Source organism: Rhineura floridana, chromosome 8 (assembly GCF_030035675.1).
Source record: "Rhineura floridana isolate rRhiFlo1 chromosome 8, rRhiFlo1.hap2, whole genome shotgun sequence".
Lineage (NCBI taxonomy): Eukaryota > Metazoa > Chordata > Lepidosauria > Squamata > Rhineuridae > Rhineura > Rhineura floridana.
In genome coordinates, this window is record NC_084487.1 from 131553205 (window position 1) to 131577198 (window position 23994).

The 23994-nt window shown below is 43.8% G+C and overlaps 1 protein-coding gene across 6 annotated transcripts in view; it reads left to right on the forward strand.

Annotated features, from left to right (window-relative positions):
• FAR2 (fatty acyl-CoA reductase 2) overlaps nt 1-23994 on the forward strand; it is a 139941-nt gene that overhangs the window by 73553 nt on the left and 42394 nt on the right. For 5 of the 6 annotated variants that reach the window (XM_061582531.1, XM_061582530.1, XM_061582535.1 and 2 more), the window contains exons 3-5: nt 6912-7087; nt 8093-8272; nt 9354-9615. In XM_061582531.1, coding sequence (XP_061438515.1) covers nt 6912-7087; nt 8093-8272; nt 9354-9615 — 618 coding nt within the window. The remainder of the gene's footprint in view (nt 1-6911; nt 7088-8092; nt 8273-9353; nt 9616-23994) is intronic. The other variant, XM_061582534.1, reaches the window with a different exon arrangement.

Sequence of the window (23994 nt, forward strand, 5' to 3'; positions counted from 1 at the left end):
CTACTAGATATAACCTTTTGTATAGCTAGTTGCTGATCCTGGCCTGAGGGCTCACATCGAAATCTATAATGAAGAAGGTGTCCCCGCACTTATAGTGTGAGTCATTTCCGACTCTTAGGGTGCCGTCTTGCGATGTTTATATGGGGTATATATGGTGTGGGATTGCCAGTTCCTTCCCCGGCCTTTCTTTACCCCCCAGCATATGCCGGGTACTCATTTTACCGACCACGGATGGATGGAAGGCTGAGTGGACCTTGACCCCTTTTACCAGAGATTTGACTTCCTCCTTCTGTTGGAATCGAACTCCGGCCATGAGCAGAGCACCATATATTTTAAATCCATACAGAGTATATGCCATTTAGACACATCAGGCCTGCATAGCTTATTATATACCAAGGTAGACACAGCCTAGATGGGAGCCGTGAATTATGGCCCAGCAGACGATTTAGTAAGTCTCCTATTTTTTTGCATTCTTTAATTGGAAGCAAAATCAAGAATTTTTTTGAGCCCCTGGTACACCACCATCCATGCTGCTTTTGGGTTGTGTCATGAGTTGCACGGGGTTGGCATAATTACTAGTAGCTTCCAGGCTAGTACCCTGGAAACACATGAAAATTATTTGATGTAGGTCTCCATCACAAGTGAGACTGATTAGGGATTCTGTTGGTGTAGTGCCTGCCTCGCTACCCATCAGCCTCCTTGCCTGAGCTGCCAGAGGTGGTGTCAGATGTGGTGTTGAGAGTATTGAGACTATTAGTCCTAGGGAATTTCAGTGTCGACACCAAGTCTCCTGATTTCAGAGTAGCTCAGGACTTCATGGCCTCCATGAGAGCAATGGAGCAGGCACAGCATGTCATTGGCCTGATGCATATGGCTGGCCATACTCTGGATCTTGCCTTTTCATCTGGGTAGGCAGGTGGTACCCAGAAGGTGGGAGGTGTTACCACCTTTCCCTTGTCATGGTGAGATTACCTCCTGATGAGATTTAGATTATCAGTATTCTCTCCACTCTTCAGAGCCAGGGAACCTATTAAAATGATCCGCCCTCAGAGACTGTCTGCCAGGTTGGGCAGGGAGACACCTCTGTCTGAAACTCTGGAGAGCCCCTGCCAGACTAAGCATAAAGATCATGGAGTAAACATGAGCTAGATGGGCCAATGGTCTGATTCAGTATAAGGCAGTTTCCAGTGTTTCACTGACTTGGATTTCAGATAGCTCTGGAGGATTTTCTTGCTGACAGGTCTGGTGATACTGTTGAAGTCCTGGTCAATCAATGGAATGCAGGGATAACTCAGGTGGTTGATACTATCGCTCTTGTGTGCCCTCTCCCACTCACCAAGGCTGTATACCTGAAGCTGAGGGTGATGAAGTGGCCTAGAAAATGGCTAGACTCCAGGCAAATATAATCAAAACCAAATATGTGCTCATTTATTGAGCCTACTCTTTAGCACTAAAGACAACAAAGAAGGGTTACTCCTCTGCCTCCATTGCATCAGCTTGTCTAGTGGAGCTATACAGGGAGATGGTAGAGCCCTCAGCTGTGACTTATTTGCTAAATATTTTGAGAATAAAACTATTGTATCAATAGGGACTTAGATTCTACTGTGTTGAGTCAAATCTGTTGTATGGGGTGTCCAGAACACAGTCTGGTCAGATGTCATTGGATTAATTTAAGTTGCTACGACTCAAGGATATGGACAAGGTGCTTAGATGGGTGCAAGCAACTACCTGTGCTTTTGACCCTTGCTATTCCTGGTTAACATCATATAGTAGGAAGGGCACTGTCAATTGGGCCAAGGGGGTAATGAATGCGTCTCTAAGAGAGGGGATAGTCCAAATCTGCTTAAAGGCAGCAATGAGAAAGAAACCCTCTTTGGGTCGGGAAGACTGGAATAAATAAATAGATCAATTACAAATATCTCCTTTCCTGGCGAGGTTCTTGAGCAAGTGGTCATTGACCAGCTCCAGACATTCTTGGATGAGACAATCTTTTTAGATACGCGTCAATTGGGGTTTAGGCCTGGCTTGCCCTGTGTGATAATGTGCATTGGGAGAAAGACAAGGAGAGTGTGTCCCTGTTGATACACTTTGACATCTTGGTGTATTTCTGGACCATGGTATCCTGGAGAACTATCCATGTTAGGAGCTGGAAGGCAGTGCTTTGCAGTGATTCTGCTCCTATCTGGACAGTTGGCTCCAGAAGGTGGTGCTTTGGAAATATTGTTTGGCCCTTTGGAGTCCCTGGGGTGGAGTTCCACAAGAACTGTTTTATTACCCATTCTGTTTAACATCAACATGAAACTGCTGAGTGGAATCAGCCAGAGTTTTTGAGTGCACTGGCATCAGTATGCTGATAACAAATAAGTCTATTTCTCCTTTACTACTCTGAACCAGTGTTTGGTATCAGTAATGGATTGGATGAGAGCCAATAAACTGAAGCTAAATCCAAATAAGACTGTTAATGATTGGTTCCTCTGACTGGATGAGTGGGATGCATCCTGTTCTGGATTGGGTTACACTCCCCTTAAAGGAGTAGCTGTGCAGCTTGAAGATATTCTTGGATCTAACATTGTCAATGGAGGTTCTGGTGGCACAATTGCAATCTTATTTAGGTGGGGATAGCTTTGCTTCAGTTGGTCTGGTGACCTCTAGGATGGATTATTTCAGTGTATTTTTATTTGGGGCTGCCTTTGAAAATGGTATGGAAATTCGGTTAGTGCAGGATATGGCAACCAACTGTTAACAAAAACAACCTGCCTAGACACTGCATTCATTACCTGAGGCCTTCCTCTGTGTCCCACCTCCAAAAGAAGCACAGGCAGTGGTGACCAGAGAACGGGCCTTCTCCCCATCTCGGACTTTGGAAAGCTTTAAAGGGCATCCAGAGAAATCTTTTCTCTTCCAAGTCAGCTATAAACTGCTCTGTCTTCTCTTTAGACATCACTCACTACAGAACAGAACAGAGATTTATCACCTGATCAGATTGGGAGATAAAACTGTAGGAGCTGCCAGGCCACACCTTGTGGCTTGGTGGTCTGGATGTGGCCCATGGATTAGCCAACCCGGTTTAAGGTTAAAGCACAACAGTTAACAAGTGCAACGGGTACAGAATTGGTGTCACACACTCCAATTGCCTTCACTCTAGCAAAAACCAAGCAGCAGCACTCTGCACCAGTTTTACCAGTCTAAGCTGGTAAAAGGCATTCCTAGCCACAGATACTACCTGCACTTCCACATGCAGTTGAGTCCAGGAGGACCCCAAGCTATCTGCTTTGGGGAAATGCAACTCCATCTGGACCAGGAGATCCCTGTTCCCTCAAAGAGCTACAGTTGCCAGAGTGGTTTAACAGTCAGTCTCTCTTCCCAGAAAAATGCAGCTCTGTGAGGGGAATAGGGTCTCCTAACAACTCTCAGCACCCTTCACAAACTATACTTCCCAGGATTCTTGGGGGGGGGGAGCTTCGACTGTATAAGATGAAATAATAGTAGAATAAATGTATGGTGTGAATGTGATCTAGATCTCCAAGGCACATATTAAAGCTCCAAAATTGCATAATAGGCTTCTAGATCAAGAACACAGAACTAATAGCAGCCATTTAGAAACAAACAACCAGCTAAGCAACAAATCCTTCAGTTCTTTTCCTGTGATTTTCACACAAGTGCACCAAATCTTCCAGAACATGCTTAGACTTTCAATAAAAATTGCTCTGTCCTTTCAGAGGCAACAGTGTTACCTTTCAGCCAATTAGGTTATTATTTTGATGGTACAGCTGCCTGACCCCAGCCTTCAGTAGGATCTTTTACAGCAGCCTGTTCCGCTTAGCACTCTGTTTTGGTGCACCCAATAGGCACAGGATAGTTTTCTGTGCTGTATTCACATCTTATGAGTACAACTCTGATAAGCAATATTCCATGTTCACACATAAACCTATTAACCTGCTGCCTAAACAAACATGTACTTTACTATTCCACACAGACAGCATTAAACCTCGTAACTGGATAATCAGTCCAGGTAGGTAGATTTGAATCTTAACCAAGCTGTTGTAATTAGGCGTGATGTAGCCCCTCTCTGATGGATGTGGTGTGATGTTCTTCCTTCTACTACCACTGGTCACTATATAGGTCTTGTTCTACCTACTCCACCCCTGGTGTTCCCTTGGGCATTCCCACCTCATCCTTGCCAACTGGCATGTAAGGGCTCTTGATCACCCCATATATGTCCTATAACTCATACAACAAATAGCCTAATTCATTTTGGCTATTTTTGCATGTTATTCAGCACCTCTTTGTGAACATGTTTACCACTATTCGCTCTTACTACAAAACATTCTTCCCCACCTTTAGTCTTCTAATATATGTAAGGTTCCTACCAGCTGTTCTTAGTTGCTTCGGCCATTCTCATGATTTCATCATCCTAATCCAGTGCTCTTCCATGACCTTTCCCCAAGCTGGTATTTTATCCTTTTATTTAGAGGTCTCATCAAAGAGCATATTCTGGGTTCCAGGCTTCCCCAATATCACTCATATGAAGCATCACAATAGGATGGACCTTTAGGATGTGGGGAAGTGCTATCTGTATCAGGTCAGCATAAAATACGTTCTGTGGTGTACTAATACTAATTTACAGAGCAATCATCCCAGGGGCAGGAGTGTTTTTTATTTATTTTTTATTTATTTATTTAATTTGTATCCCGCCCTTCCTCCCAGCAGGAGCCCAGGGCAGCAAACAAAAGCAGTAAAAACACTTTAAAACATCATAAAAACAGACTTTAAAATACATTAAAACAAAACAACTTTAAAAACATTCTTTAAAAAAGCTTTAAAACATCTTAATTAAAAAGGGTTAAAAAACATATTGTTTAGAGAAAAAAATATGTTAAAAATATATTAAAAGCAATTGCAACACAGATGCAGACTGGGATAGGTCTTAAATTAAAAGGCTTGTTGAAAGAGGAGTCTTCCATAGGCGCCGAAAAGATAACGGAGATGGCACCTGCCTAATATTTAAGGGGGGGGGAATTCCACAGGGTAGGTGCTGCCACATTAAAGGTCCATTTCCTATGTTGTGCAGAACGGACCTCCTGATAAGATTGTATCTGCAGGAGGCCGTCACCTGCAGAGCGCAGTGATCAACTGAGTATATAAGGGGTAAGATGGTCTTTCAGGTATCCTGGTCCCAAACTGTATAGGGTTTTGTACACCAGAACTACAACTTTGAACTTGGCCCGGTAGCAAATGGGCAGCCAGTGCAATTTTTTCAGCAATGGGGTGACATGTTGGTGAAACCCTGCCCCAGTGAGCAGTCTCACCGCCGCATTTTGCACCAGCTGCAACTTCCAGACCAACCTCCAGGGCAGCCCCACATAGACTGCATTACAGTAATCCAGCCAGTGCGTGGACAACAGTGGTCAGACTACCCTGGACCAGAAACAGCCTCAGCTGTTTTATCAGCTTAAGCTGGAAAAAGTCACTCCCAGCCATGGAGGTCACCTGGGCCTCCAGCAACAAAGATGGATCCAGGAACACCCCCAGACTACGAACCTGCTCTTTCAGAGGGAGTACAACCCCATCCAAAGCAGGCAACTGACCAATCATCCGAACTCAGGAACCATCAACCCACAGTGTCTCCGTCTTGCTAGGATTCAGACTCACATCCAGCCCACCACTGAGTCCAGGTTGTGGCAAATGAACTGCAATTGAAATGCAAATGCAATGGTTGTGGCAAATGAACTGCAAAAGCCCTACTGGGCTCACACCAGCAGGGTGTATAGTGTGTGTGGTACATTTTCCCTTTCCTTTTTTCAGCTTATTTTTTTTCCTTCCTATTCATTCGGCTCCAGGACTAGCATACCCCTCCCCATTCCAGGGGGATGTCAGAGGAATGAGAGATGCTCCCTTTTACCTCCTTTTGTCATTTTTATTTATTTATTTATTTTATTATTTAATTTGTACCCCGCCCTTCCTCCCAGCAGGAGCCCAGGGCGGCAAACAAAGCGCTAAAAACACTTTAAAGCATCATAAAAACATCTTACAATACATTAAAACAAAACAACGTTAAAAACATTTTTTTAACAATGAACAATTTTAAAAAAGGGTTAAAAACATTATTAAAAAAACATATTAAGCAATTCTAACACGGACGCAGAAAAGGCTTGTTGAAAGAGGAAAGTCATCAGAGTACTAATGGTAAAAGAAGGCCCTGGAGAGGGAGATCTGTGAACTCCTATGGCCCTAGGACAGCGGTTCCCAAACTTTTTTCCCTGAGGAGCACTTGAAAATTGCTTAGGGTCTTGACAGACACTTAATGGTTTTTCTGCCTGTTGTAGCAATTAATGCATTGTGTTAGATGCTGTATGATTTTTAATTGTATTTTTACAGACATTCTGTGAACCACATGAATGAAGTTTGTGGACCACCAGTGGTCTTTGGACCACAGTTTGGGAACCCCTGCCCTAGGACATCCTCCCAGGGTCCTTAGGACTGCAGCTAAAGTTATTATCTATAATTATTGTAGTGTAAATATTGATTTATTACATGTGGCCTCATTATGTGATTTGAGTTGAATTCATGTTTTCTTCTTATATTCTTTTTATGGCTTTTTATGTAACATTTTTGTCATTAAAGATAAAGACACGGAGGAAGGATTTGTCTGTGACTCGTTTGGAATAAAAGGACATACTTAACTTTGTGATGTTTCTTGTTAAGTTTGTTTTGCTAGGTGATGAATCTCCAAGACTAAATAAAATGTTTACAGGTCTACAGTTGCTTAAGTGATGGTGCTAAAGTTAGTGTCACTGCAATGAATAGATGTAAATATGTAGTTTTCATGCAGGCTTTACTGTTTTGAAATCTGCAGTTTCTTTTTGTCCGTCATCCTTCTTATTTACTTGAATTTTGTGTTTGTGTTTTAGGTGTTTGATCGAGTCAGAGAAGAGTGGCCCAGCTTCCATGAGAAGATTAAACCAATCAATGCTGAACTCACCCAGCCAAACCTGGCCATCACTCCTGAGGACACTCAGGAGCTCCTCTCTGAAGTCAATGTTGTCTTCCATTGTGCTGCAACAGTTCGCTTTGATGAGCCACTGAAGTAAGTTCCACTAGGCTTTTCCTTTGTGTTTCTAATCAGATTTATTTAGAAGTAAATCTACTGGGTTCAGTGGGGCACTTTGTAGTACTGTAAGTGTGACTGCGGTCCTATGGAGAACTTCACTTTGAAAAGGAACACAAGAGGGTATTCAGAGAGTATAAGTAGGATTCCATATATTCACTTGCTTGCTTGGTGGTGGCAAACACCCCTGATCTTCTAGTAAAAGTTTTGCCTGTAGCAAGAAAACCACCTCCCCTTTTGTGCAGAGAGGAATATACTGCAATAAATAAAAATAGCTGCATATTACAAATATTAATCTTACTAATTCCTGCTCAGTTATAGACATAAACTTATACTTCATAATTTACAGACTTTTTAAACTGAAGGAACAGCAGTTTTCCATCTCAAAATAAGAAGAGGGAAAAAAGACAGGAGTGTGTTTTCATTCTGTTGGCTTAATACCCACACCTTTCACCAAGTATTCTCAGTGCACTTCTATCACAGCGCTAGATGTTCAGATCATGAGATGCGGAAACAGTTCCAATTTTGCTCATAGCCATTCACCCAAAATAAGTAATGTTTCTTTTAGGGAATCTTGAGCAGATCCATTGAACGTAGGAAGCTGTCGTTTATGTAAAACCATGAAGTCCAGTATTGCACTATGACTTGTAGCAGCTCTTCAGGGTCGCAATAGAGATCCCACCCGGCTCTGGTAGCTGAGATCCTTTCATGAGATGACATGGATTGAACCTGGGGGTCACAAAGATATAGGCACATTGGGAGTTATAAGAAAAGAAGCAGCACCAGCGACTACCAGAACTCCCCCAAGAACCATAAACATGGAAGGAAGGAAGTGTAAGCTTCCCGGTTTTCTTTTCTCTGTGCTTCTCTTGAACATGAAATACCTCTATTAGTAAGTACAGCTAAGAAGGTTGGCTTGTTTATAGCTCTAGATGTTCATACCACCTAGACCTCTTAATAACGTTTTTATGTTTTCTTGACCAGGCATGCCCTTCTGCTAAATGTCATGGGCACACAGCAGCTCCTGATGTTAGCCCGTCAGATGCAGAAACTTGAGGCCTTCATCCACCTTTCAACTGCCTATGCAAACTGCAATAGGAGTTATATAGAGGAAATTGTTTATCCCCCTCCTGTGGAACCCAAGAAACTTTTTGATCTTGTAGAGTAAGTGCTGGAAATAAGCTTTCCTTCAGCTGCTGATGTAAACATGATTTTAGATAGAGTTGTTCTTTGTGATCTTTGTATGCATTCTCTGTCAGCTAATGCTATTCCACACCCCAGTTGTGTGGGTTTTCCCTGTCTCCCTCTCTCCTGCCATTAGGTGGGAAAGACTTTCCAAAATGGTGGCTGTGTAGGGTTGCCAGGCTCAGGGCCTGAGACTGATTCTGTATCTTTAAGAGAAGAGAAAATTCAGCCAAGTGCAGGTGTTCTTGCAACTGTGTGATGGGAAAAACCACAAGGCAGGGGGAAGGAAGGGAGAATCTCACCTTGTGGTTTTTCCCATTACAGCGTTGCAAGAAAACCTGCACTTGGCTGAATTTTCTCTTCTCTTAAAGATACAGAATCAGTCTCAGGCCCTGAGCCTGGCAACCCTATGGCTGTGTGTGTGAGAGAGAGAGACAAAGAGAGGGGGGGAGAAAATCCACCCCCTAACAATTATTTAAATGTCTGAAACATTTTGAACAATGTTATTATTTAGAAACAATAATGTCCTAGTCTTCAATATAAGAAAATCTGTCATCTTCAAATTGTGCTACTTTCTATGTCTGAGAGAGAGGGCTAAGAGGGGGAGGAGGGATTTGAATTAGCAGGTAGCGTGACCAGATGCAAAAAAGAGTAAGACTCCATACTTTAAATATTGTACTGTATGGAGGAAGAAATTTCAGTTGCTGATGCACCATGTCACACAAGGGTGAGAGAAGCTACACCTGTTTACACTCCCTCTTCTATACTATTTTTAAAGATATGGAAGTTTTGCTGTCTGTATTTCATCATTTTTATCTATCAGTTTATTATGTATCATTCTGCTTATATAAATTATGTAATTTTGCTTTACTTCTGTGTCCAAAGAAACATAAATTTGCACAGCCACAATAAAAATGCATCTCTCAACTTCCAATGGAGAGTGCTGAAATGTTGCCCATGTTATTTTTATGATTGTTCTGCAAATCTGATTCCCCTTTGCCTCTTCTGTTTGCATGGATACATTTCAACTGAGTTGTTGTTGTTTTTTAAATCCAATTAGGTGGATGGATGAGTCCCTCATTCAAGAGATCACACCCAAACTTATTGGGGATTGGCCCAACACCTATACATTCACCAAAGCCTTGACAGAGTACTTAGTTCAGCAAGAGAAAGGTAACATAAATGCTGCCATCATTCGACCATCCATAGTGGGAGCCAGCTGGCAGGAGCCTTTCCCTGTAAGCATGATTGTTCTTCCATTTCTGCTGAGTACTCTGAAAAATCCCTCTGCAGCTGTTGCTTTGCTCCCAGCAATTTGTCTGGTAGGAAATTATTGTTAGAAATGCATTTGCTAAAACTCTCAGTGGCAGTGCACTCTTTGGACTGTTATGCTTCTTGGCAACACTGGAAGGAAGGAGGGGAAATCATATGGATCCTAGACCATGACTTTTCCCGTGTCATGTTGGGGAACTTCATTATCAGTCTTGTGTGGGAGTGAATGTATCCTGGAGTGAATAGATAGCCATTTTTATTACTAACTAATATTTATTTTAAAAGCACCTAAAATTGCTGAAATGATTTAAGGCTGGAGTCAAGATAACATGTATGATTGTGTGTATTTACCAATTGACATTATGGTTATTTGTATTTATTCCTATCTTGCTTTTAGAATTGTTATGTGTTATTTATTTAATATGTTGTGAGCTGCTTTGGGCAGAATCTTGTGGACAACTTATGATAGTTCATAAACTGATGATTATGATAGTTTTTTAGAGAATTGGATTTTGGTAGTGGATTGAGCCATCTTGTCCCCCTTTTTTTAGAGAATTGGAGACAATTTGAAAGAGCATTCTGACCATGAGGTATCACCTCGTTCCACTTTCATTTCTGGTAAATAGATCTGGAATATTTTTGTATTTCTAAAATCTACAAAACTTATGTGGGTAGCAATTTGGTTAGACATAAAAAATGTGTGTATACCAAGGCAAACAAAACCTCTCCCAAACCATTTTCAAACCTCTTAAAAACAATTGTCTGTCTCCAGGATCCAGGTTTATTTATTTACTGAATGTGTTTTAACCCACTTTTCAGACAATTATTGACTCCCAAAGAGGTTCACATCAATAAAAAGAGAGAGAGAGAGGTCCTGTCCTCAGGACAAATGAGAAAGACAAGACACACAAGGGAAGGGAAGGGAAGCAGAGGAAAAAGGCAGAGGAGGAAGGTCAATTCCTCAAGGCCAGAACCAAGTGGTGAGCTATAAGCAGGCATTTTATCTAGTTTGAGCTGGGTTGATCTTCCCTTGCTGGTGTTCTTGTTTGAATAGCCATTTGTGGGAGTGATTGGCCAGTGGATGGGGCCAGTGTCCTTTCCCTCTTGCTTCTGCAATCCCAGGGCAACTGGCAGTTGCAAGGAGCTGTTCCTGCAGCTGTTCCTTCTCTGTCTGATGGAAGAGGACAGGTTTGTCTTTCCCTTGCCATGATGTCTTCCTAGAAGGCAGCGTGGCAGCTTCCCAGTGGCCCTAGGTCACCTTGCCAACAGAAGAAGCCAGAGTGTGCTTCCTTTCTGTTCTGCTGTCCCAGGCCAAGTCTACACCTAATGTATAGATATTATAGATGTTTGTTCAGAAATGGATGCATCATACAGGTAACGATGACTGTATATAGATCTGTCCAGATTGCTGCTGCATAAAGTGTGAAGTGGCCCACGGTATCTGATAAAACAAATACAGAATTGAGCATCATTAACATCTGCTTTTTTAATTATATCAACAGGAAACAAACATTGCTAAGTTTTAATTATACTCTCACAAGCTAATCTAAAAGAGCTATCAAAACCACAAATTAATGACAAACATTATTTATCATTTTGGGGTAATTTAACAGGTAAATTTAACAGTTTCACCCTGTTAAATCTTGGTTCTTCAAGATTGGCTAAACATTCTTTGCTAATTTTTATTATACAGGTTAATTGTATTGGCTGCATTCAGAGCTTGAAAAAGTTACTTTTTTGAACTACAACTCCCATCAGCCCAATCCAGTGGCCATGCTGGCTGGGGCTGATGGGAGTTGTAGTTCAAAAAAGTAACTTTTCCAAGCCCTGGCTACATTCATACCTACCCCTAAACCACGTTATGTTCAAGCAAAGCATCAGCTTGCAGATTCTCTCCTGCCATCTCCTGTACAGCCAGGAAAAGAAGATTAGTTTCACTTCCAAAAAATATCAGTTTGCTGGAATCCTGACTTACAACAAACTCTGCTTAGGTTCAAAATGAGCCAGCTTCAAGCCATGGGTTATATATCTGTGCTTTAACTAACCACCCAACTTTAGCCTCAAGTGTTGTTTCCTCATGTGGTCAAGTATGCCCTCTGGCTCCACTGTTGCCATTGTGTCCCTGTGTCCCGACCTTCTACCATCTATGCAATATGTTGGGGAATGGAGTAAAGTCTGTTGGATGTCCATAGGCTCTCCCCATGACCTGGAACCTTGATCACACAGGGTTCCAGATCACAGGAAGAGCCTATGCAAGTTCAGACCATGCCTCCCCCTCCACACACACACACATATTATATGAACAGCAGTGGGTGGGGCATAAGGCAAGATTGCCCAAATAGATTTTTTTATCCTTCCCCTTTGCTGAACAGCTTTTAGACATAGCTTGGGATCTGGGCCAAAAAAATCATCACAAAGGAAAGGAAATGTTAACAGGATGTTAACAGAAAGGGGAACAGCTACAGCATTGTGGGACTGGGGAAGATCTGTCCAGGGAGTGAGTACTTGGCCATCTGTGTGCTTTTGTTGCCTCCCTGGACTGCTGAGGTTCCCTGAAAGAACTGGAACCTGCCGCCTTCCTTGACCGAGAGAGACCAGAGGGAGGCTGCCCTTGGAAGCAACACCTACTCTTGCAGTCTCTTGTATCAGTACCTGGCTGGGTCAGAAGGTATAAAAGCCTGGCACCCTTTGGGCAGCAGCTTTGTCACTGGCAGGAATGCCACCAAAAGGCAATGCCAAAGGGAACTATCTGTTTACTTATAAGGGCACTATCTCTTTCTAGTTTCATTACCTTTTGATTACCTTTCTAGAAGGAGACTGGGTGGTAGGGAGGGCATTAAGTGTGTTTGTTTCCTATACTTAGTGAGAGCCTATGCAATGAGCTGTATGACTGCAGAAAGTTGCCAGATGCCCTCAGGGTGAGACAGTGTGATTGACAGAGGCTGGCCTCTCCTGGGTATGATACAGGGTAGGGAGTACATGTTATTTTGTGTGTCAGAGACTGGGTGGGTCTTACGTGCTTTTAGTAAAACTGCCCTAATCTGTCAGATACCTTCTGGGATAATTGACTGGTTGTGGTCTTCCCACAAGCATCTGGCTGGCCACTGTGAGAACAGGATGCTGGACTAGATAGGCCACTGGCCTGATCCAGCAGGCTGTTCTTATGTAGTAGATTTTTGTCAGTGGGCTGTTATTGTTTACATCATATGTTTAGGAGGAGCTGTTTGGAGAAGGAGGGAGGAAGGGACATGAGTGATGCCACCCCAATTTCTATTATCATAGGTAAGGAGACACATGGTCATGGGGGGTGATAAGTTGTTATGGAAGGTGAGGCTATTTACGTCTTGTTCCTTACACCCATGCCTGGGTTCCTGGTTGCTCATCTGCTCTGCCTATCAGTTTGCATGTGCTGATTAATGCCAGATTGGTACATAAGACCTTACTCATCCATGATTAGCTAATAGATAAGGGTATCAATCTGGTGAGTATTAGTGAGACGAAGTGGGTGAGCTGGGTGGAGCTGATCTGACCCAACTGTGCCCACCTGTATACTTGGTGAAGCATCAGCAGAGGCTGTAGGGATGGGGGTTGGCTTCTGTGGTCGCCAGGACTTCCATCTTGATCACTAGGAAACCACTGTGTCTTGGAGCTGGCTGTGAAGACCTGCACCGAGCATCGGGCCAAGAAGACAGTAAAGTAGGATTGCTTCTGGTGTGCTGTCCACCCTACTGTCCAGCAGCTTTTCTGACTAAGCTATTGGAGGACTCTCAGACCTCCTCTCTTGCGCTGGCCCCAGCATGGATCTCTCATGATCCCACCACTAGGCGTCATTACCTGACACACTGTAAAGCAATGCTTCCCTGAGACTTTGCCTTAGTCTCCTCCTTTTACAGATTGCTATTAAGTGTCTAGGTACACTTTCAGGTGACAACCCCCCTGTATCTTTCTGTCTTTAAAGACTACAACTGTGAGTTGCCTTTGGATGCCTGCTGCTGTTACACTAACCATTCATTGCTGCCACCATAGATACTGGTTCCAGCTTTGGCTTTTGCTCTGCCCACTCTTCTTCTCTGTATGAACCCAACCAATGATCAGGTGTGTTGTTTAACCAAACAGATGTATTAAATAACACTGGGAATAAACAAGATTACTTTGAATTCAGTTGTCGTGCATGTGGTTACATATAAATGATCTTCAACATATTGTAGTTTCTCTTACTTCATATACTTTTCCTAAACCTGCCTCATTACCCATCTAAATACACATGCACCCCTCACCCTCTTCAACCCAAAACCAGAACTGAACTCCTGACCAACTGTTCTTCCGTATATACATTCAACCACCCAGACACTCAGCCAATCACAACACAGCATTCTTCAACATTCCATCATGTGTACTCCCCCCTCCCAACTCACTCTACTTACCATATTTAACCTACAAAACCAGCACTTACCATAAATATTATAGAAACATTACAGGGGCATCACAAGGACGAACCCAGAACAATAGTAATTTCATCATCCATGCTGATGCTTCTTCTACTGTTCTAGTTGGGACCTCTTGGCCTCCATGATAACGATGGGGTTGTCTCAAGTTGTCATCAGTTCAACACACAGCACAGGGCATACCCTCAACTTGGTCTTTGCTCCAGATGGAGGAAGGGGTGATTGTGAAATGGGATGGTGGTGGATATCACCCCATTGTCATGTTGGAACCACTTCCTGATGGAGTTTGGATTTTTAGCTCTGATCCCCCCCCCCAAGGTAGTGGACCAATTTGGGTGATCTGCCACTGGAAACTAATGAAATCCAAGAGATTCCTGAATGCCCTGGGAGGACGGGTCCAGTGGTTAGAGCAGGCAATCCTGCTGAAGCTCTTGTTGTGTTGTGGAATAGTGAGACCTGTTGGGATCTTGACATGCTCATGCTGGAGTGCCCTTTCTAGCACTATAGAATGTCATGAATCACTCAGCATCTAAAGGCACAGACCTGGGATGGCAGCCCCTGGAGGAAGATGAAGAAGCAGGTGAGGGGGAATGGAGAGGGGAGGCCAAGACAGCAGAATGAAGCCTGTCTGGGGAAAACCCGCCCCTTTGAGACATAATGCTAGAATAGGAGTCCCAGCTGCTCCTTCCCTCCTTGTTGGGGAGAACACTATTGGAGGCTGGAGAGAGCTCAGAGCTACAGCCTGGGATGGCTGAACACGATTCAGAAGAGGAGGTGGGTCTGGCATTGTCACCTAGAGCTAGGTGCCTCCTTCACTGGTGGGAGCAGTTGTGCCCACCCCAACAGAGTGTTCATCTGCAGCTAGACATTCTTGCAAGGCTATTTCTCATGAGTAGGACGTGTGCCCCGCCTCCGCTATAAAGCTTGCCAGGTGGACATAAGAACTTATTGGGACAATGTCACTGCAGTTCTGTTTTGAACTTGATGCCCCTACCTTAGACTCTGGACTCCTGGTCTTTCTCCTAGCTTGGTTAGCTCCTCCATCATGTTTGTTGGAGCTCTGGGACTGAGTTAGCTTTTGTATGCTGTAGCACATGTATCATAGTACTCTGCTGTAATAAAGCTGTTACCCACAAGTTGTACCTTGGGTGGGTGCTAGGACACAGAGCCCACTCTGCAACTTGGTGTACTAGAAATCTAAGAGCAATAAAACAGGCCAGATGACAGCTAGAGTGCAAGTGGCAAAAGACATGCTGCAAATCCAACCGAAGACATGTGGGAGCACATAATTATGTCTACTGCATGGTGGTGAAGGCAGAAGGCCCACTTCTGTGCCTCCATTGCATTCTCAAGTAGTCATCCAGTTGAGCTTTTTTGTATTGTTGAGGGTCTGTTAACGTCTACTCCAGGAAATACAATTTTATACCCTTTGGAAGTCCACTGCGATTTGTTTACAAGTCTCCAGTGAGATGTCCATCACAACGACTGCTGTACATGCTGAATGCGAAGCTGCTTTGAACCAGCTGGTGAATTTGGAGCTGCATACTAGCTATGTTTCTTTCTCAATATCTTATCACTTTGATAGTCATGATGTTGCCCTGTGCCACATGGCCAAATTCCTGAACGAACAGATCCAGGTAAACAGAGAGGATGTGGAGAAGTTCCAGAAATACCAGAACAAATGAGAGTGCATTTGTGATGGACATCAAAAGGCCAGAGAAGAATGAGTGCAGCAACTCATCCGCAGGCTTGGATGTTCAGCAGAGTGTCCTGCTGCCAGAGTCCTACCAGGCCCTGCTGGATCTTCCTCAGCTGGCAACAGAAAAGTAGCAGAATACTCTTGGAGAACAAGGGAGTCAAAAGTGTATTAAAAGAAGTTTAGTAGATTGCATTCTTTGCATCTGTCTTCACAGCGGAAGATACAGGGTATCCACCCCAGAGTTCACAAAGAAATATGAAATTGCTGCTGTTCTAACAAAAATATGTACTCTGTTCTTAATATCCACCTCCATACCTGAGGACTGGAAGTAGCCAATGTAACACCAATTTTTTAAAAGGGATCCAGGGGGAATCCTGGAAATTACAAACCTGTTAACTCAGTTCTGGGAAAACTTGTGGAAAGTATTGTTAAAGATAATATAATGAAGCATCTAAAAGAACAAGCCTTGCTGAAGCAGAACCAGGATGGCTTTTGCAAGGGTAAGTCCTGTCTCACTAACTTTTTAGAGTTCTTTGAGAGTGTCAACAAGCATATAGATACAGATGATGCCGTTGAGATAGTGTACTTGGACTTTCAAAAAGCTTTTGACAAGGTATCTCACCAAAGACTCCTGGGTAAGCTTAGGAGTCATGTAATAAGAGGAGAGGTCCTCTTGTGGATTAGTAATTGGCTAGGAAATAGGAAGCAGAGAGTAGGAATAAATAGACAGTTCTTCCAATGGAGAGATGTAGAAAGTCCCCCAAGGAACAGTATGTGCTTTTTAACTTGTTCATAACAGTCTAAAGTCACGTTTACGATGATGCTAAATTGTTCAGTGCTGTTAAAAATGGATTGTGAGGAGCTCCAAAATGACCTCTCCAAACGGAGTGAATGAGCAGTAAAATGGGAAAGGTAATTCAGTGTAAACAAATGTAAAGTGATGCATGTATGAACTGGCAATGACTGATCAGGAACAAGACCTTGGGGTTGTCATGGATAGCTCAATGAAGATGTCAACCCAATGTGCGGCAGCTGTGAAAAAGGCAGACTCCTTGCTATGGATCATTAGGAAAGGAATTGAAAATAAAACTGCTGATATCATAATGCCATTATACAAATCGATGGTGTGTGACCACATTCAGAACACTGTGTATAGTTCTGGTTGCCTCACCTCAAAAAAGATATTGTACAGTTGGAAAAGGTTCGGAAAAGGACAAAGGGAAAGTATTGTTAAAGATAAAATAACAAATTATATAGGAGAACAAGCCTTGCTGAAGCAGAACCAGCATGGCTTCTGCAAGGTTAAGTCTTGTTTCACTAATGTTCTTTGAGAGTGTCAACAAGCATATAGAGTTGATCTAGTTGACATTGTGCACTTAGACTTTCAAGAAGTTTTTAACAAAGTACCCAATGAAAGACTCCTGAATAAGCTTTAGGAGTCATGGAATAAGAGAAGAGGTCCTCTTGTGGATCAGGAACTTGTTAAGAAACAGGAGCAGAGAGTAGGAATAAATGGACAGTTGTCCCAGTGGAGGGATTTAGAAAGTAGAGTCCCCCAAGGATTGGTTTTGAGACCTGTGCTTGTTAAGTTGTTCATAAATATTGTAGAGTTAAGGGTAAGCAGTGAGGTGGCCAAGTTTGCTGATGATACTAAATTGTTCAGGGTGGTTAAAACAAAGAGGGATTGCAAAGAACTCCGAAAAGAGGGAGTGGGCAGTAAAATGACAAATGCAATTCAATATACATAAATGTTAAGTGATGAATGCCAGGACAAAAACATATTAATATCACATATGCACTCATGGGTTCTGAACTGATGGTGACTAACCAAGAATGAGACCTTGAGATCATAGTGGACAGCTCAATGAAGATGTCCACCCAATGTGTAGCAGCTGTAAAAAAGGCAAACTCCATGCTAGGGATCATTAGGATTGAAAATAAAATTGCTAATATTATTGTGTCATTATACAAATCTATTGTGCAACTGTCCTTTGAATACTATGGTTGCCTCACCTCAAAAGAATATTGTGGTCCTGGAAAAGTTTCAGAAAAGGGCAACCAAAATGATCAAGGGACTAGAGCAACTCCCCTATGTGGAAAGTGGTTTCTGTTTAACCTACCAGGTGGCAACAAAGGCAGCAAAAAAAAATTTCTTTGCTGCCTCTATTGCGTCGGCAGAGTGTTGTCCCAGGAGATTGTTCCAAGTGGTCCGAAGCCTGGTCGGTCCAGTTGCTCAGGAACCCATGGAACATTCTAAAATCTACTGTGATACTTTTGCTAAACACTTTGCCGATAAAATTGAACGTCTGAAGAGCACGCTTCCACTCGCCGTGGAGACAGGAAGTGGGCCAGAGTCGGCCAGTTGCATTCCGGTCTGTTGGGATCGGTTTCAGCCTCTTCTCTCTGAGGAAGTGGACAAGGTGCTCTGTACTGTGAAGCCGACCACCTGTCTGGTTGATCCTTGCCCACCATGGCTCATCATGAGCTGTAAAGAGAGACTGGGCGAAGGGATCAAGGCGGTGGTGAATGCATCCTTGCAAGAGGGTGCAATGCCATCAGCCCTCAAGGAAGCGGTAATAAAGCCCATCCTAAAAAAAACCGTCCTTGGATCCCCAAGAGTAAAACAACTTTCGCCCAGTCTCTAATTTACCATTCTTGGGCAAGGTGATTGAGAGGGTGGTGGCTGCGCAATTACAGACACACTTGGAGGAAACAGATTATTTAGATCCATACCAATCGGGTTTTAGGACTGGTCATGGTACGGAAACAGCCTTGGTCGCTCTGGTAGATATGCGGAGGGCATTGGATAGGGGTGAATACACCTTCCTTGTCCTCCTGGACCTCTCAGCGGCTTTCGATACCATTGACCACTGTATCCTTTTAAACCGCCTAGAGGGATTAGGAATAGGAGGCACTGTCTTGCAGTGGTTCCGTTCCTATCTCTCGGATAGGCAGCAACGGGTGGCATTGGGAGATGAGGTTTCAGACCCTTGGCCTCTTCATTGTGGAGTGCCACAGGGTTCTATCCTCTCTCCCATGCTATTCAACATCTATGTGAAACCGCTGGGAGCAATCATCAGGAGTTTTGGGTTGCAGGGCCATCAGTACGCAGATGACACTCAGCTCTATCTCTCCTTTAAGTCCTCACCGGAGTTGGCTGTGAATACCATGTCCAAGTGCCTAGAATCCGTAAGTGGATGGATGGGAGAGAATAGGCTGAAGCTGAACCCCGACAAGACTGAGGTATTACTTGTGGGAGATAAAAGGAAGTTAGGAATTACTGACCTGATGCTTGATGGGGTAAGTTTACCCCTGAAGGACCAGGTCCGCAGTCTTGGGGTCATACTTGACTCCCAGCTGTCCATGGAGGCTCAGATTACAGCAGTGAGCCGGGCAGCTTGGTATCAATTACATCTGATACGGAGACTGCGTCCTTATCTTTCTGTTCACCTGCTCCCTTAGGTGATACATGACCTGGTCTCCTCTCGCTTAGACTACTGCAATGCGCTCTACGTGGGGTTACCCTTGAAAACGGTCCGGAAATTACAGCTGGTACAGAACGCGGCGGCACGCTTGATTACGCATAGCCATCGCTGGGATCATATCACCCCAGTGTTACTAGATCTTCACTGGCTACCAGTTGTCTACCGGGCCCAATTCAAGGTGTTGGTGTTGACCTTTAAAACCCTATACGGTTTTGGCCCAGTATATCTGAAGGAACACCTCCAGAATCACCGATTGTGCCGCCTGACGAGATCAGCCTCGCAAGACCTTCTCTCGGTCCCACCGGTGAGAACAGCTAGGCTGGTGCGGACCAGAGAGAGGGCATTCTCTGTTGTGGCCCCTACCCTCTGGAACTCTCTCCGTTTCGATCTCAGACATGCTCCCTCCCTGTCCAGTTATCGCCGAGCCTTGAAGACCTGGCTGTTCAGGCAGGCCTACAAGATTGGGACAGATTAACTTATGTTACAATTGAATTAATGAATGGTTTTTTAGCTTAAAATTTGATTATGTTGATCTATATGTATTGTTTTTATTCTTGTTGTTCGTCGCCTAGAGTGTCCCTAACCCGGACAGATAGGCGGCTGAAAAATAAAATTTTATTATTATTATTAAACAAATACCCAGAGCATGGGCTTTGTTTGCATTTTCCTTTTGCACCAGTGACCTATTTCAGTTTAAGATATAAATTCACTAATATGCAAAAAAAACCTTGCGGTTTCAGAACATACCATTAGCCCACACATATTTCTGTCAAACTTTAAAAAGCAGGGAAATTGGGCACCTATAATGAATGCACCAAGGGAGCAGGACACCTGACCTCCTCTCTGAGATATTGTACTGCCCTACAAATTGGTCAAAATGCAAACACCATTTGGGTTGGTCTTTCACAGTCCAATCCACTTCCTGTGTAGCTTGGAAGAATTTGGTAAGATGTGCCTCTGAGCATATGGTGAGTGGTGGCAACACCTGCCATCTCCAAAGATGGAGAATTATATTTTTGTATGTTTGTTGGTGTTCTTCTTACTTTGCTTCTTTCCTGTGTTACTAATGTTTCTACAGAAAATCTAATCTAGAAAATGATATTTCTCTCATTTTTCATTGTAGAAATCTGTGTCAAATTTATTTTTATTAATTTCAAAGCCTTTTTATTGGTCAATGTCATTTGATGGTGAAGACAGCCTTTTGTGTTTCAAACTGGAGGTTATGTTCTATTTCTATTTTGGGTGCATTAACAGTTGAATCTGAAACTGCAGTTTGATGTAAAATCAGACTGATTACAATATGTTGCTACTTCAGCAATGACTCTAGCTGTTGGAAAAAAGAGGATGCATGTTTTCAGCCTGCTATGTTTCAACCACTTCATTTAAGGCAAGGTGGGCGCAGTCAATTAAAAACATAGAGCACATCTAGAATTTTGCTAGAATATATTTCACCTCCCACTGTTTTATATTGTGCAAATTGAGACACTCCTGATGGCCACTGGAGACTATTCTGCAGAATAGTCAGTGCCATTATTCCACAATTATGTTTGGAGTTTTTTTAGTGTAAATTTTGCTAAGTGTTGCTGTACACATATTCACAGAACTAGAAACAAAAGAAAATGATTTCCTATAGGAAACTTCACTAAAACTGCAAAGTAAATCAGGCATATTTAAAGTGACCATCTGAACTATATCAACTGTCTCAGTAATGTTGCTTCCTCCCTGCTAAAACAAGATCAGCACAGCACATGTCTTCTTTCTATTCTTTGGGCTGATTGCAGGTGTTGCCACCACTCACCATATGCTCAGAGGCACAAGTTACCAAAGGTGACCTAGGAGACCAGGGTTTGAATCCCACATTTATTTATTTATTTATTTTGTATCCCACCCTTCCTCCCAGCAGGAACCCAGGGCTGCTAGGAACAAGGCACTAGAAACACTTTACTGAAGCACTAAAAACACTTTAGTGAAGCTCACTGGGTGACCTTGGGCAAGTCACTGCCTCTTAGCCTCGGAGGAAGGCAATGGTAAACCCACTCTGAATATCGCTTACCATAAAAACCCTATTCATAGGGTCACCATAAGTCGGAGTTGACTTGAAGGCAGTCCATTTTTATAGGTACGTTCTTAAACCACAAGGTTTTTTTTGCCTGTTAGTGAATTTCCCTGCTTTTTAATCCAGGAGGTAAAGAATGGGATCCTGTGCAAGTTTGCTTGATCATTTGCATGGTTATTGAGTTCAGTGGAATTTTCTCCTGTGCAATCATGTTTAGGATAGGTGAAACTGACCACAGGAGATGGGGAGGAAGAGGAGGGGAGGAGAAGGACAGGTTTGATCATTTGCATGTTTATTGAGTTCAATGGGATTTAGTCCCATGCAATCATGCTTAGGATAAGTAAAACTGACCGGGGGGAAGGGAGGGCTGGAGTGGGCAGGAAAGGAGGAAGAAGGAAGAGGCAAGGGGAGGAGGAAGGTAGAGGAGAGGGGAAGGAGGAGAAAGGCAGGTCTGATCATTTGTAAGCTTATTGAGTTGAATGGAATTTACTCCCATGCAATCATGGTTAGGATAGGTAAAACTGACCATGGGGAGGAGGAAAGGGTGGGAGGAGGGGGAAGGGGAAGGAGGGGATTGGAAGGGGATGGGGATGGGAAGAGAGGGGCAAAGGAAGGGGTAGGGAAGGGGCAAGAGAGGGGATAAGAGGGAGGAGAAGGGAGGGTGGATTTGATCGTTTGCATTTTTTCAGTGGGATTTATTTCTGTGCAATCATGTTTGAAAATGGAAATGGACAGACTTCAAGTCGATGCCGACTTATGGCGACCCTATGAATAGGGTTTTCATGGTAAATGGTATTCAGAGGTGGTTTTACCATTGCCTTCCTCCAAGGCTGAGAGTCAGTGACTGGCTGAAGGTCACCCAGTGAGCTTCATGGCTGTGTAGGGATTCGAACCCTGGTCTTCCAGGTCATAGTCCAACACTGACCCAGGGGAGGGGCAGGGAGGGTGGGTGGGCACTGGGCAGAGGGGAAGCCCCTTACTTTTCCAAAAGGAAAACATTGTGAACAGTATCATTGCTTTTCAGTGTTCTCCCACGTTTTTATTCTACAGCAGGCACGTGTAGCCTCCCACCCAAATTTAAACCAAAGCTGTCCCTGGCCACATCCACACCAGGCCTTTATTTCACTTTGGACAGTCATGGCTTCTCTCAAAGAATCCTGGGAAAAGTAGTTAGTGAAGGGTGCTGAGAGTTGCTAGGTGATGCCCTGTTCCCCTCACAGACCTTCAATTAGAGTGGCTGACTGTTAAACCACTCTGGCCACTGAAGCTCTATCAGGGGAATAGGTTTTTTGCCTATTCGTGAATTTCTCTGCTTTTTAATCCGGGAGGTAAGAAATGGAATCCTGTGCAAGTTTGCTTAGAATGATTGATCATTTGCATGCTTATTGAGTTCGGTGGGATTCACTTAATTGAGTTCAGTGGAATTTCTGCAATCATGCTTAGGATAGGTGAAACTGACCACAGGGGATGGAGAGGGGAAGAGGGGTATAGGAGCAGGCAGGAAGGGGGGGAAGAGGGCAGGTTTGAACATTTGCATGTTTATTGAGTTCACTGGGATTTACTCCCATGCAGTCATGCTTAGGATAGGTAAAAGTGACCATGGGGAGGGAGACCTGGACTGGGCAGGGGAGGAAGAAGGAAGAAGGGAGGAGCAAGGGAGAGGGGAAGGAGGGGAAAGGCAAGTCTGATCATTTGCATGCTTATTGAGTTCAGTGGGATTTATTCCCATGCAATCATGGCTAGGATAGGTAAAACTGACCATGAGGGAGAAGGAGGGGGAGGGGAGAGTAGAGGGAAGGAGAAAGGGGAGAGGGGAGCAGAAGGAGGGGAGGGGGAAGGAGGGAATTGGAAGGGGGAGGGAAGGGACAAAAGGGAGGTGATGGGAGGGTGGTTTGATCATTTGCATGTTTATTGAGTTCAGTCGGATTTACTCTTGTGTAATCATGCTTAGGATAGGTAAAACTGACCATGAGGGAGGGAGAGTGTGGAGGGGAAGGAGGAGGGGAAAAGGGGATTGGAAGGGGAGGGGAAAGGGAAGGGAGGAGTGAAGAAAGGGTGAGGGAAGGGCAAGAGGGAGGGGATAGGAGTGAGGAGGGGAGGGGCATTTTGATCATTTGTATGTTTCTGTGCAGTCATGCTTAGGATAGATGAAACTGATCCGTGGGAGGGGGAGGAAGGGAGGGGGTGGGGATGGGGAGGGGATGAGATTGGATGGGTGGGCACTGGGCAGAGGATAAGCCCCTTTCCTTTCCAAAAGGAAAACACTGAACAGTATCATTCTTTTTCAGGGTTCCTCCCACCTTTTTATTCTACAGCAGGCACATGTAGCCTCCCACCCAAATTTAAACCAAAGCTGTCCCTGGCCACATCCACAACAGACTGTTATTTCACTTTAGGCAGTCATGGCTTCTGCCAAAGAATCCTGGGAAGTGTAGTTAGTGAAGACGGCTGAGAATTGCTAGGAGACGCCCTGTTCCACTCAAAGAGCTTCAATCAGAGCAGCTGACTGTTAAACCACTCTGGCCACTGGAGCTCTGTCAGCAGAATAGGAGTCTCCTCTCAGCACCCTTCACAAACTACACTTCCCAGGATTCTTTGGTAGAAGCCGTGACTGTCTCAAGTGAAATCAAAGTCTGGTATAGGTGTGGCCCCCTTATTAGGCAAGCCAAGCAGCTGTGAGTCTGGCTTTTAAAACACTGACAGTTGGTTCTTACTGAGCATGCCCAACACTATCATTGGGTTCA